At 42.4% G+C, this 15,661-nt stretch overlaps 1 protein-coding gene across 1 annotated transcript in view; it reads right to left on the reverse strand.

Annotated features, from left to right (window-relative positions):
• The window catches only part of LOC143686729 (uncharacterized), an 81,463-nt gene extending 67,391 nt beyond the window's left edge, over window positions 1-14,072 (reverse strand). Inside the window, exons 1-3 of the mRNA XM_077163295.1 lie at window positions 13,842-14,072; window positions 13,390-13,512; window positions 12,052-12,188 (exon numbers count right to left, since the gene is read on the reverse strand). Of these exons, the coding sequence (XP_077019410.1) occupies window positions 12,052-12,188; window positions 13,390-13,512; window positions 13,842-14,072 (491 nt within the window). The remainder of the gene's footprint in view (window positions 1-12,051; window positions 12,189-13,389; window positions 13,513-13,841) is intronic.
• Between the last annotated feature and the right edge of the window lie 1,589 nt (window positions 14,073-15,661).

Raw genomic sequence — 15,661 nt, forward strand, 5'->3', positions numbered from 1 at the left:
GACATAAAGATACAAATAGATTGAAAGTGGAAGATGTTCCACCCAAGTTGTAACAAAAGAAAGCAGGAGTAGCTATACTAATATCAGACAAAATAAACTGTAAATCTAAAGACATCATAAGAGACAAAGGATATTGTATATTAATAAAATGGACAATTAACAAAGAAGAAATAACCATCATAAATGTTTATGCTCCCAATCAAGGAGCTCCAAAGTACATGAGACAGACATTGACAAAACTGAAGAGAGTGATAGATGTTTCAACAATAACATAGGAAATTTCAATACACCACTCTCCTCTACATATAAAACAACCAGACAGAAGATCAACAAGGAAATAGAGAAGTTAAACAACTTGATAAATGAAGTAGACCTAACAGACATAATTAGGTCATTACACCACAAAACACCAGGATATACATTCTTTTCTAGTGCTCATGGAACATTCTCCAGGATATGCTGATCTTTATAAATTTAAGAACATTGAAATTATTCAAAGCACTTTCTCTGATCACAATGGAATAAAGCTAGATATCAATAGCCACCAAAGAACAAGGACTTACACAAATATATGGAGATTAAATAATACTCTCTTAAACAATGAGTGGGTCAAAGAAGAAGTTGCAAGAGAAAAAAAAGCCCCAGAAAAGTTTACAGCGAAACACACACAGAAGTTAAGAGAGCCAGAGAAGCTGAGAGATTACATCACTGAAGTCAGAAGCTGAAAGCAACAAAACCCAGGAGAGAAGGACCAGCAGATGTTGCCATGTACCTTGCTATCTGACAGAGGAGTCCAAGCTCGCTGGCAACCAGTCTTCAGGGAGAAAACATCACCTGCTGATGCCTTGAGTTGGACAATTTCAAGTCCTAAGAACTGCAAACTTGTAAGTTGATAAATCCCCATTATAAAAGCCAACCCATTTCTGGGATATTACATTCCAGCAGCTTTACCAAACCAAAATAGTGAGTTTATCACATCAGTTACCTGCATCTAGAGTGGGTAGGACAAAAGACAAATGAATTTACATAGAAGGGCAAGAAATAATCCAGGGCCTGGGCCATTCTCTGAAGACTTCTCTTGAAGTCCCTTGACTTCAAGGTATTCCCACTGCAGTTGGGGAAAGAGAAATATAAAAAGAAATGCAGTGGAACTATAGGGACACCCAAATCAATAGGCCACACCCATGATCTTGAGGCTTACTCTTGTGAAGCATATGTAGGTAGCAAAGAAGTTTAGCCTACTAATAGGTATAACTAAGAGTTACTTCTGGAGGACCTCTGTTGTTGCTCAGATGTGGCCTCACTCTCTCTAAGCCCAACTCTGCAAGTGAAACCATTGACCTCCCTGCTACATGGGACATGACATCCAGGGGTGAAAGCCTCCCTGGTGATGTGGGAGATGACTCCCAGGGATGAATCCAGCCCTGGCAATGTCGGATCAACAATGCCATCCTGACCAAAAGGGGGAAAAGTAGTGTAACTAATAAAGTATCAGCGGCAGAGAGAATTCAAATAGAGTTGAAAGGCTACTCTGGAGGACACTCCTATGCAAAGCTTCAGTTAGACATTGCTACCTATCATAACCTGCTAAACTCCAACCAGGACCATTCCAGCCAATCCTAAAGAACATGTAGGGCAATATATAAGATTCCACAAAACTACAACCTCCAGATGGGTCCCTGGACCAGGTAAGTCCTGAAACCTAGAAGGCCCAGCTTGTCCAGAGCATCAGATAGTTCCATCTCCCTACCCCATAGTACTGACAGATCCTTCCAACATGAAAAAGTTAGAATGGCCATAGTCCAAACACCCCAAAAAAGAAAGATCAAAGGAGATGGTGGAGTTATACAGAGAAGATAGGATTTAACAAATGAATATGATTGCTGAATGACTCAATTGATTTCTTTTTTTTTTCATGGGCAGACACTGGGAATCAAACATGGGTCTCCAGCATGGCAGGCAAGAACTCTGCCTGCTGACACACCATGGCCCACCCTAAACTGATACCTTTTTTAGTCTCTAGTGTCTTAGAGCAGCTAGAAGTAAAAACCTAAAACTGTGGAATTGTAACCCAGGTTAAACTCTGAAATATGTTCTACAACTTATTTTGGTGCAGTGCTTTGAAATTTATTGGGTTTTTTTGCATGTTATTTTTCACAAAAAAAAGAAAGAAAAGAAAATTCAATTGTAGTGATGAAAAAAGATTTAAGCCTTCTAGCCTCCTATATTCTGGAGAAGCTAGAAGGAAAAATCTGAGAGGACAGTATGGTAGCACCTGAGAAACTCTTGGATCTGTCCTGTAATTACTTGTTGAAGAGTGCTTTAAAAATGACTGATTTTTATCTTTTTGTTTGTATATATGTTACACTATACAACAAAAAAGTAAAAAAAAAAGAGGGAAGAAGAAATATTGAAATAAATAATGGTAGGAAACTTCCCAAATTTAATGAAAGACAAGGATATATAAGGGAGGTCTTCAAACTGAAAGAAAAGGACACTAGACAGTTGATAGAAGCAAGATAATCATATGGGTAATTATAAATGCCAGCAGCATTGTATGATAACTTTTGGGATGTAACTCCCCTTTCTACTTCTTATAGGTTCTAAAATGTAAATGCATAATACGTATGATAAATTTATGGTTTTGGACATGCAATGTGAAAAAAAAAGAAAGAAAGTTAAAGAACTGCAATGGACTTCTGAGCTTGGCCCAAAATCACCCTTGATTTGAATTCATGCAAGGAATCCCTGAGTCCTTTACTTAATATGCCCTTCTCCCCTGTGTCAGCCAAGCAACCCGACCCCACACACACACTTCTTTCAAGACCCAGAGCAAGTGTCATTTTTCCCCTGCAGCTCAAGACCTATTCTTTCTCTCAAGGCAGAATGATTTCTCCTTCATCTGTGTTACCATTACATTTCATAAACCCCTTGATTATAATATACATTACATCATTTTGCATTGACATGATAGATTTGTCTATCTTCCTAGATTACAAGGTCCTCAAATGTGGGGATTTATTCTCAGGACCTAGCACTGTACTTCGCAGAGTCAGCACTAAGTAAATGAGTGTTGTGATTGGGTAAGTGAATGACAGATAGGAGAAAGCAAGAGTCATCTTGTAGAAAGAAGGAACCCTTGAGCTCAAACCAGGCCAGACTTTGGCAACCCACAAATGGCATGCAGATTGTCATTACTATTTTCTCTTACCATGACAGTTGGCATGGCAGATGCCTCCTTTTCCACAGCCAGTGTCCTTCAGAGACCTCCCCAGAAGATGCGAATCATTTGCCACCCAATACCCTTCACCTTGAGGACTCGAACTAACCAGGCTCCTGCCCTTTTCTCCACCTGTACCAGAACAGGAGGAGCCCCATGTTGGAAAGTTTGCCAACCTACTCTAATGAGGACAAAGAGGGGGAGTCTAGGAAACCTGTGAGGTCAAGGGACCTGAGATAACAAAGAACAAGTAGGACCTGGAGAGAAGAATTTGGTAAGATGAAGGTAGATAGAGACTACATTGGGTAAGTTCCAGATAAAGAAACAATAAGGAATCTGTCAGTACAAAGAAGAACTACCAAAGACACAACTGTTTTTCCTTGGGAATGGAGCAGCCAGCAGGAAAGGCCCAAAGCCTAAGGCAAGTCCTGGGATGAAGCCAGGTAGCAAAGGTATCACAGGGACACAGGTGGAAAAGGGGCTGAGACTGGAAGTTAAACATCTAAGTCTGGCTGTTCACCACAGCCCTTTAAGGGATTCCCACATAGCAGAGTTTTCTTATAGGACTTGAAGGAGATTTCACCAAAATTAGGTCAAAAGAATTTCAAATTAAGCCACAGGCACATATGAGAAGATCTTCTGAATAATATAATTCCATTCATCCTGGCTTTAAAACAGTTCAAGAAAAAAGTGAAGATATAATTTTTAGAACATGAAAAGCAAAGGCCTGGGCTATTAGGGCCATTTCCCATGGCTACTGTAACAAATAATCACATACTTGGTTGTTTCAAACTAGAGAAATTTATTCTCTCACTGTTCTGGATCACAGATATCCTAAATTAAGATGGCAGCAGAGCTGCTTCCTTCTAGAGGCTCTGAGAGGGAATCAATCTGTTCTATAGCCCACTTCCAAGCTTCTGGTGATTCTGGCAATCCTTAGAGTTCCTTGGTTTGTAGATGCCCCACTCCAATCTCTGCCTGCATCTTCACATGGCCTTATCTTCTGTGCTCTGTTCCTGTGAATATTAAATCTTCCTCTCCTTTCTTGTATAAGGAATCAGTCATTTGTTTTAGGGCCTAACCTAAATCCAGAATAACTTCACCTTGAGATGCTTAATTTAATTACATATTCAAGACTCTATTTCCAAGTAAGATCACATTCGTAGGTACCCAGGGGTTAGGACTTGTACTTATCTTTATTGGGGGTGGGGGAGGCACTATTCAACTCACTGCACTCTGCATGGACACTGCCTTCTTCACCAAGGCAGACACAAGGGCTCTACTCAAAAATCATAGATAAGACATTTCCTAACCCATACACTCCTTCTCCACTCTCCTCCTCTCCACTCTCCTCTCCACTTCTCCCTCTCTCACTCTGTCTCTGCCTAATGAAGCCATAGGTGCCCCTGAAGACCTCAGAGGGGTTAGAGCAGGAAATCAGGACAGAGAGGCAGCACCTTAGCACTGGCCCTTCTTTGAGCTCACTAGAGAATTTTTTCATGGCTCTGCATAGTCAATAATTAGCCAGCCTGCTAAGGTGCCAGTGGGGCAGAATATTAAGAAAGTGCAAACAAAACAATGAGATACCACATCACCCCCTTTAGGACAACTGTAATTTCTTTAATGTACAATAACAAGTGTTGGTGAGGATATGAAGAAATCAGAATCCTCATACATTCTTGGTGGGAAAGTAATATGGTGCAGCCTCTTTAGGACACAGTTTGGCAATTCCTCAGAAAGCTAAACATAGAATTAGCATATGATCCAGCAATTTTACTTCTAGGTATATGCCCAAGAGAAATGAAAATATATGTCCACAAAATCCTGTACACTAATGTTCATGATGTTATACATAATAGCTAAAAGTCAAACAATCCAAATGTCCATCAACTGACACGTGGATAAATAAAATATGATATAACCATATAATGGAATATTATTCAACCACAAAAAAGAATGAAATATGATAAAGATTACAATATGGATGAACCTTGGAAACATTATACTTAATGAAAGAAGCTAGACACAAAAGTCCACAAACTACATGATTCTATTTATATGAACTGGCCAGAATAGACAAATCTATAGAAACAGAAAGTCTAAGAGTAGGGGTAGTAACTGCTATTGGGTACAGGGTTTTGGGGTGGTGATGAAAATGTTCTGGAATTAGATACCAGTGATGTTTGTACAACCTTAGGAATATACTAAAAACTACCAAACTGTACTCTTTACAATAGTGAGTTTTTAGAATATGAATATCTCAATTTTTTAAGTAAAATTGATTGTGGTGATGAATGAAGTGTATGATATGCTTTGAAAAAGTGATGAACTAGGGTTCACATCCAGTCTCTACATTTCCAAAACCAATGCTTTTAACTGCTGCACCATACTGCCTCATTTGCTACCCTAGAAGAATTCTTTACCTTCCTCATTTTCTCAAACAATCTCACTTTCTTCTCCCTTCCCTGTCCTCTGAGTACTAAATGCCCCAAGAAAGTGATTTCTTCTTCCTAAGCACAATGGTGTCCAACTCACTCCATCCTCAAAAACCTTCAAGAGCTCCCAAGCATCTACAATCTAAAGGTCAATCTCCTAAACCTGGAAATCAAGGCCTCCCATGATCTAGTACCAACTTTCTTTTACTATGACTCTACTCCACAGGCCCTCCATTCTAGCCAAAAGGATTTCCTGCACTTCCATGAAATCATATCCTTTCTTGCTATTCCATGTGCCTGGACAACCCTTTCCCTACCCTACAAGTTGAATGGCAAAATCCTGCCCCTCTGCTCAGATGCTACCTGCCCAGTTCTCTGAGTTCAAAGGTTACACATTAATTTTGCTTCCTCTGGTCTCTTATGAGCCTCTATTTAGATCTCTACACATTTCCCCTTCTGTTAAGGCATTTGGGAATGTGTTCCTTTAAGACAACACAATAAACAATCCACAGCAGCTAGCCCAGTATCTGGCATACAGTGCTGCTCATGAAAAGCACACCAAGCAAACTGATTGAATTCAATCTACTCCCCCACTGATATCACTGCTTTTTTCCCCCCAAGAGCAGTTTTCCTGCCACAGAAACACTGAGGCAGTTTGAACAAGCTGTTTAGAATGGTAATGGATGAAAATGGGCTACAGCCACATTTATTTCATATAAATTAACCTCTGTGAGCTTTATGGACTTGGTTTCCTTGACTACACAGCAGTTAGCTGGCATACATTTCCAAAGGGCGGAAATGTTCCCCCATCAGGATGATGTCAGCCAGGGGTAATAAAGAAGGGGATGGGAACTCAGCAACTGAGGTCCAGCACCTTCCTGAACCATTCAGACTGTCACCTCATTGGGACCCTTCCTACCTCTTCCTCAGTCCACAGGGGCTTCCTAGAAAGCGGAGCAAGGGAAGACCAAGCCAACAACCCCCCACTCTGGGTTTTATGTAGCATGGTCCACATCAGAGATGACCCTGGATTTCCTAATTATTGCTGCCCCTTGGTACCTTGACTGGTCACACTCAACAATGCACCACCAGCCCTAGTATGCAGTGCACAGACTTGTGCAACAGAATTATGTGAGCCACATACCTAACTTTAAATTTAAAAAATACTAAATTTTCTAGTATTTACCACAGGTAAAATTAAAATAAATTTTAACTATTTGAACAATATCTAAATTATTATTAATTTATTTTAAATTAATTTTGACAGTGTTTATTTAAACCAATATATCCAAAACATTAGTATTTCAACAATAGTCAATATTTTAAAAAATATATTAATGAGGAACAAAAACAACAAATAATAATCAGGCCTCAATTATATGGACTAAGTATAATATAAAAACTCGGTGGAACTAAAGTCAAGAGCATGGGTTATCAGGTTAGGGCTTATTGTAAAGGGACCTAGATTGTAAACTCTCATGGCAGTCACATATATTCAAGAAGTGTAATTGTTAATTCTAAATTCTGAAATACTGAACTGTTGTATATGACCTGGTCTTTCCCAGAAACTTCAGATATTTATGTGACACCTGAGATTCAGAAGTAGAGCTCTGAAACTATGAAAGTTGGTAGTGTCACATACAGGAACAGTTTAAAAAGCTGAAAAAGTGATCAGACATCGAGTAGAGATATGAATGAAGCTGATATGGATAGGACTAAGGTATAACAGAAGACTGGGTAGTGGATAACATTGGCAATATCTTAAAACTTCACTTCTGTGTGAAACTAAAGGAAGAGACATTTATTTGGTGCAAAATTTATATTTTGGGTAGTGCATTTCCTAATTTAGCTTGTGTGGTCAGTTGAGTTGAACACCATAAGTACAGGGAATCTTGAATAGGGCATGAGATTTTGTTAGGTTGTCCAGATTAGTGTGATGGCCCAATAAATCCCAGAGTGATTTGGACAGTAAATGAAGAAGTAGTTGCAGTATTCCCCTTAGGGAAATGCGGAGAAAGGGGGAAAGATTCAACTTCCCCATCTGGAGAATTTCTGATACTCTCACAAGTAGTGGGGGTAACCAAATCAATAGGCCAAGCCCTCAATCTTGGGGTTTGCCTCTATGAAACTCATTCCTGCAAAGGATATGCTAAGCCTACTTAAAATTAGGACTAAGAGTCACACACAGAGAAACTCTTTTGTTGCTCAATGTGGCCTCTCTCTATAAGTTGACATAGCAAGGGAACCCACTGCCCTCTCCCTCAACGTGAGATATGACCCCCAGGGGTGTAAATCTCCCTGGTAACATGGAAGAGAAATCCCAGGATGAGCTGGGACTTGGCTGAGGGGATTGAGAAAACCTTTTTGAACAAAGGGGGAAGAGAGAAGTGAGAAAAAATAAAGTGTCAGTGATTGAGAAATTTCAAGTTGAGGGGTTATCCTTGAGGTTATTCTTATGAGTCATGTAGTTATCCCTTTTCAGTTTATGGTGTATTCAACTGGCTAAAGGGAAGTACCTGAAACTATAGAGCTGTGCTCCAGTAACCTTGTTTCTTGAAGATGATTGTAGGAAGATCCAACATTTACAATGTGACTGTGTGATTGTGAAAACCTTGCGTCTGATGCTCCCTTTATTTAGGGTATGGACAGATGAGTTTAAATAAATATATAAACAATAGGGGGGAACAAAGGGTAAAATAAATTGGGCAGATGGAAATATTAGTGGTCAATGAGAGGAACGGGTAAGGGGTATCATATGTATGAGTTTTTCCTTTTTTATTTTTATTTCGATTAATGTAGTGATTTAAATGTTCTAAAATGTGATCATGGTGATAAATATACATCATGTGATGATATTGTGAGCCACTGATTATACACCATATATAGAATGTTTGTATGTTAAGAATATGTTTGTTTGTTGTTTTGCCAATAAAAATATATTATATATATATATATATATATATATATATATATATATATATATATATCAGCGAGATATTCTACATTCTTTTACCATACTAAGCCTTCGAAATATGGTCTGTATTTTACACTTAACAGCATGGCTCACATTTCAAGGGTTCAGTAGCCACATGCTGCTAGTGGCTACTGTTATGACAGCTTAGCTCTAATGCTTTGAGTGGTGCTGCCTCTGCCCTGAGCCAAATATTATCTCTAGAGAAGTCCTCTCCCCGGAGTTCCAGGTTCAAACTGCCAAATGTCTGCTTGTCAACACCACTTAGCTATTTAACAGAAATCTCTGCAGATTGTCCAAAACTGCATTCTAGTTTTCCTCCCCCAAACCTATTCCCCACAACCCACTCCAGTTTAATCAATGGCATCACCATCCACAAAATTGCTGGAACCAAAAACCCCAGAAATCATTCTTTTCCTTTCACAGTCACCAAGTCCTATCCATTCAGCCCATAAATCTATCTATTCACTTGCCTCCATCACCACTGCTACTACTTCAGTCCAGGCCAACATAACCTTGCATGAACTATTGCAATAGCCTCCTAACTGCTTCCACGTCTACTCTCCCTCACTTGCAATGGTGGTTTGGAGCTGATGTACCTCAGAAGAACATGTTCTTAAACTTAACCCATTCCTGTGGGTGCGAACCCATTGTAAGTAGGAATTTTTGATGAGGTTATTTCAGTTAAGGTGTGGTCCACCTCAAACAGGATGGGTCTTAAAGCGATTACAGGGGACCTTTATAAGTGGAATGAAATTCAAACTGAAAAGTTACAGAGGGAGTAGCCAGGAGCCAAACATCAACAGAACCCTGAAAAGTATGGAGAGGCCAGGAGAGGCCACCATGTGACAGAGAAGCCCAGGACCAACAATCACCAGCAGCTAGTCTCAGAATGCCAGTCTTTGGGAAGAAAGCATTTCCTTGATGATGCCTTGACTTGGACTTTCTCTTAGCCTCAAAACCATGTTTTTCAAAATTCCCATTGTTTAAGCCAACCCATAGCATGGTATTTGCTTGAACAGCCAAAGAAACTACAACACCTTTGCACTATACATGCATAGAGCAGCCAGAGCGATCATGCTTATTCTATGCCGAAAAAACCTCCACCAGCTTCCCAATGCCTTCTAATCAAGTACATTCTCTTCACCTACCTTTAGCATGCTCTTCATTATCTATTTCCTTCCTTTCACTGCCCATCACTCTTCTACCAGCCTTATGTCTCAAACCATCTAACCATGTTCCCACTTCCTGTTCTCTCTACCTAGAATGCTTTGCCTCCAGATCTTTGCATGGCTGTGTCCTTCTTATAACTCAGTTCTCTGGGAAGCCTTACCACACCATCCTATCTACAACAGTCTCCTCATCCTTAGTCAGTTCCTGTCCCATAATCTTGATTTTATTTTCTTCATAACATTGTCATTCCCTGGAATTATGTTTCCTTTTTGGGGGGTTCATTTTCTTCTCCTTCCACTAGAACATAAGCTCCTTGAGAGTTCAATTTTCCTTGAACTTCTCATCTCTGTGTTTCTAGCAACTATAAGAGTACCTGAGTACCTGGCACACAGTAACAGTTGTATACTTATTTATTGAACTTTTTTATTAGTTTATTTATTTTTATTTATACTTGTTTATTGAACTATGTGAGAGAGTGAGTGAATGATGTTATCCCTTAGTTGGAACCCTACCTCTTTCACCCCATTCTTTCCATCATTGGCTCTTTCTCCTTCAGTTCTCCCCAGAAAGCCATACCAGAATGCCTTGCTTTATTGTCTTTCTCAGCAATCCTCTTTGCTACATCATAGCACAGATTACAATTTTTACTTTAGTTGATTGGTTTATTTTCTTTTTCATCTAACACCTTACCACCACTCCTAGACTCTGAACTTCATAAACAGGAGCAGCATCTGTACAGGTCATTCCTGCCCCCTACTCCCATTATCTACCAAAAGCCTGGCAAATGGTGAGTGCACAATAAATTTTCATTTTATGAGTAACCAACTCTTCCTGGTACCTCCCAGCCCTGCCCAGGGGAGTAGGGACCTACCAGGCCCCTATAAGGAGCCATGTTCTCAGGAGTTGCAGTTCCCCCTCACTAGGTCATTGAGGCCTGGACATGAGGTAAACTGGATACTCAGCTTTGGAGAAGGGGGAAAAACTATTGTTCCTGGGGTATGCTTGAGACTCACCCATACCTGTCCTTGCCTTCCCTTTGGAAGCAAGGCTCTCAAGAGCATACCCAGGTTGGGCTAAGGGAGAATTTCTCACCCCTAAGACCAAGCTACCATGTTCCCCAGTCCCTACCCTCCCTCCTACTGGGTGGGGCACACAACCAGGATCTTCAACCCTCTCACCACCCCTTTACCAGGTCAAAAAGCAACAGGATGTGTTCCTGAGCCCCACACTGTGGTTGGTCAGGGTCCCACACTGTCCTTGAGGGAAATCCTGCATCAAGAATTTTTCTTCCACTCAGGCCTTGGCCAAGAAACTCAGGTCACTCTTGCTTTTCTTTACCTCTCTTCCTGACCTTAGGAAAGCCGCAGGATAGCATGGTTATTAACCACCTTCTCACACCTGGGCTTTCACATCCATGTTCTCATTTCCAAACCCCAGAATGGGGTAGGGTGAGAGTTGGGGGAACAGGTTAAAGAGACTGTTTCCACTATCTAAGGGATCTGTATGGGGACAGTGAGTGTGTTAGTTAGATTCAGTTGTCAGGTTGGCCAGGTGAGCATACCTAGTCTTGTTGCTGTGGCCATAAGCCAATGGTACGTGAATCTCATCTGTTGCTAATTACATCTGCAGTCAGCTAGGAGGCATGTCTGCTGCAGTGAGTGATGTTTGACTTAATTGGCTGGTGCTGAAATGAGAGATTGCAACATAGCACAGCTAAGCAGCTCAGCATTCCTCATCTCAGCACTTGGAGCTCAGCCCAGGCCTTTGGAGATGCAGAAAGAAGTCACCCCAGGGAGAAGTTGTTGGAACCCAGGGGCCTGGAGAGAAGACCAGCAGAGACCATCCTGTGTCTTCCACATAAGAAAGAACCTCAGTGGAAAGTTAGCTGCCTTTCCTCTGAAGAACTAACAAAATAAATCCCCTTTTATTAAAAGCCAATCTGTCTCTGGTGAGTTGCATTCCAGCAGCTAGTAAACTAGAACAGTGAGGTTCAGAATAGTCAAGCAATTCACCCAAAGGCACACAGAAGTAATGCCAAGACAAATTGCCAGTTATCCAGTCTCCAGCTGTGCCCTGAGCCTTCTGGAAGGGCCAGGGTCTTGGCCACCACTATCCACATAGGAAGAGGAGAGTAGATTAGGCCAAATCCACAGCCTTTCCCAGATCTACTCACAAAGTGACCCCTCTCTGGGCCTCAGTTTTCCAATGACACAGTAAAGGGTTGAATTTAGCAACTTCGAAGCATCTCCCACCTAAGCCACCTGAGAGCATGGGTCTTGCCTCTTCCACTGCAGCTCTGCATGTTCCAGGGACTGCTATGATGGTCCCAAGTGTCAGCCTGGGATCTTCCTGGCATCACTGACCACTTTTCCCAAGGGTCTGGAAGATCCTGAGGGTAAAAAAACAAGACCTAGGCTGAGAGATTCCAAACAGAGTCGAGAGGTTATTCTGGAGGTTATTCTTATGCATTGAGTAGATATCACCTTGTTATTCAAGATGCAATGGAGAGGCTGGAGGGAAGAGCCTGAAAATGTAGAGCTGTGTTTCAGTTGCCATGTTTCTTGAAGATGATTGTATAATTATATAGCTTTCACAATGTGACTGTGTGATTGTGAAAACCTTGTATCTGATGCTCCTTTTATCTACCTTGTCAAAAGATAAGTAAAACATATGGAATAAAAATAAATAATAGGGGGAACAAATGTTAAAACAAATTTAGAGTGAAATGCTGGTGATCGGTGAGGTGGAAGGGTGGGGGTATGCTATGTATGAATTTTTTTGTTTTCTTTTTATTTCTTTGTTTGAATAGATGCAAAATTTCCAAGAAATGATCATGATGATGAATATGCAACTATGTGATAATATTGTGAATTACTGATTATATGTGTAGAATAGAATGATCAAAAGTTACAAATGTTTGCATTCGTTTGATGTTATCTGGCACTTAAAAAATAAATTAAAAAATTAATATTAAAAAACAAGGCCTAGGGTGGGCCACAGTGGCTCAGCAGGCAAGAAGGCTTTCCTGTGATGCCAGAGGACCTGGGTTCGATTCCCATTGCCTGCCCACGTAAAAAAAAAAAAAAAAAACGACTAAGTACCACATATTTCCCCCATCACCAATTCACAGATGCCCTCCCCCTTTCCCTCACAACTGCAAGGCTAGCCCCCAAGGAAACATGTGGCTAGGGCACAGTGATGGCCAGCTGACCACCTGATGAGAAACTGAACTAACAGACTGATGGACAAACTGGGTGACTTCCAGACTGGGTGACTGGCTGACTGACTGGACTGACTGACTGATTTAACATGTCTCACTAGATTGACAGGCTGACTAGATGGACTGACTGAGTGACTGACGGGCTTGATTGACAAGCTGACCGGCATGCTAACTTACTAGACTGACCTACAGGGTGGCTAAATTGACTGGACGGCTAACTAGACTGACTGGCTGACTGACTGGATTAACTGAATGAATGAATGAATAAACAGATAGGCTGACTGGATTGACTGTTTCCTGAGGTGCTGTGGGAGGCCGTCACACTCCGAGCCCCCAGTTTCCTTTTTGTGTTCATTTCATGACAGCTCACCCGACGTCTTCCACCAGGAACCGGTCCCCAAACCAAAGGACACTGAGCTGGGTAGTAGCGGCTCCTTCCAGGGCCGGAGTTTGTAGCCCTGCGCAGCTCTGAACCGCCATCTCCCGGCAGTTCCTGGAAGCGGGAGGCGGGGTCTCAGCGCAGGCGGGGCTGGGAGCTGGTGGGGCGGGACTAGAAGAGCGGAAGAGGGCTTGAGGGGCGGAGCCTGGGCAAAAAGTGCCCAGTAAAGGGTGGAGGAAATAGGAGGGGCGGGGCTAAGGGGCAGAGACCGGCGGTGGGCGGGATCTGGTGGGCGGCAATTCTGAAAAGCGGCAAAGGGCTTGTCCAAGGGTTCGGGTTCCCGGTCTCCCGGACGTTGCCCACGTTTCCTTGGCCCTGGGCCTCCTTCTCCTCCCCAGTTGGAATGAACTGGTCACCTCCGGAGCCTGAGTCCCACTGCAGACCTGTCTGGTAACCAAGTGGGCTGAGAGAAGTTCCCTTAGCTCCCCTGGCAAGTCTTGGCATCCCCCACGGGCTCGGGCCTGGATGGAATGAAGAGCAGTGGGCAAGTGGCCTCGCTCAACAGGAAACTCCACCGTTCCTGGGCGTCCAGAAATCATTGAGGTCTCTGCAAGGGCCTGGGAGGGGTGGGGTGTCGAGGGAGCAGTTGGGCAAAAGAAGCGGCGAATTTGCATGGTCTCCGTACTGTGCCCAGAATTACTCCTCTACCCGCACTTGTTCCCTCTCTGCATCCCGCTATTCCTCAGCAATTCACCTGCAAATTCTTACCTGGCTTCCAAGGGACTGTGTCCAGCAAGCCCTCAAGGTGGCAGCAAAGCCCGAGAAAGTGATCCCAGAACGCCCGTTTCCTCTACCATATTCCTAGAAAGGTGGGAAGAGATGAAACCACTTCACAGAGGAGGAAACTGACAGCAAGAGTGGAAGGAAAATGCTCTGTGTCACTCTGGTTCGGACCTTCAATTACTCTTCGCCCCAAAAGAAGAGGGAATTGGACAAAGAGAGGAAAGGCTAACAGGGAGAGGTCACAGGTGCAGTTACAACTGCCCTGCCCAAATGAAATGACCTTAGGGATATCTCACCTCTCTGCGACTCAGTTTCCTTACTTGTAAAATAGGAACACTAATGGTACCTGCTTCTCAGGATGTTTTAAAGATTCGCTGAGATGCTGCATTGAATTCATTCAGTACAGTGCCTGGTATGCAGTAAGTGCTCAATAAATGGTCACATTGTATAAATGTAAAAGTGTTCCACAGTTCACCAAAACCACATCCAGTTGGTATTAGAGTTGGATGGTTAGTTTTATGTGTCAACTTGGTTAAGTTACAGTTCACTCAAACAGCAGTCTAAGTGTTGCTGAGAAGATATTTTGTAGATGCAATTAAAGTCCACAGCCAGTTGATATTTTAAAGGAAGCATCCTAGATGACCTGGGGGTTGAGGGTGGGGGCTCATTCAATCAATTGAAGAGCCTTAAAATGAGATCTGAGGTTTTCCTAAAGAAGAAATTCTGCCTGCAGACAGCAGCCTCAGCCTGTGCCTGAGAGTTCCAGCCCACCCTTCCTCACAGTCTACCCTACACTTTCCAGATTTTCCTAGCTGAACTCCACAATCAGGTAAGTCAATTCCTTACAAAATCTCTTTATATGTATTTCCAACTGGTTCTGTTTCTCTGGTTGGCCTTGACTGATACAAAAAGAGGGACGTGTGTACACGCTGGTGTTCCAATACTCATATTTACTCCTTTTTAAGATCAAGGTACTTTGTGCATTGGGGGTTGTAGAGTTGGAGGCTATAGAAAAAGCATGGTTGTTTATTGGTGGGGTTGGGGCTTGGGATGTTAGGTATGCAAGGACAGAGGGCCCCTTACCCCTCTGCCACCAGCCCTTAGCCTCATGGGTACCTGCTTGTTTCCAGCCTTTCTCTGCAGCCTCCTCTTCCCAAAGGAGGTCAGGCTCAGCCTCTTCTCCCCTGCAGAGGTGTAGGATTGGGGGTGAGAGATAGGAGCTGTGCTGTCTCCACAGGAGCCAGATGGTGAAGAGGAGGCTTTTTTTTTTTTGCATGGGCAGGCAGCGGGAATCAAACCCGAGTCTCTGGCATGGCAGGTGAGAAACCTGCCACTGTGCACTGCCCAAGCCCTACTTTTTAGGAGTGCATTACACATTGTGAATTTAACAAAAGAACATTATTCAGTGTTTAAAAACTTGCACACGGAATCTGTCCATCCATCAGCTGTTATAAGAGCCAGTTAATCAAAGTCTATTAAT

Source organism: Tamandua tetradactyla, chromosome 6 (assembly GCF_023851605.1).
Source record: "Tamandua tetradactyla isolate mTamTet1 chromosome 6, mTamTet1.pri, whole genome shotgun sequence".
Classification (NCBI taxonomy): Eukaryota; Metazoa; Chordata; class Mammalia; order Pilosa; family Myrmecophagidae; genus Tamandua; species Tamandua tetradactyla.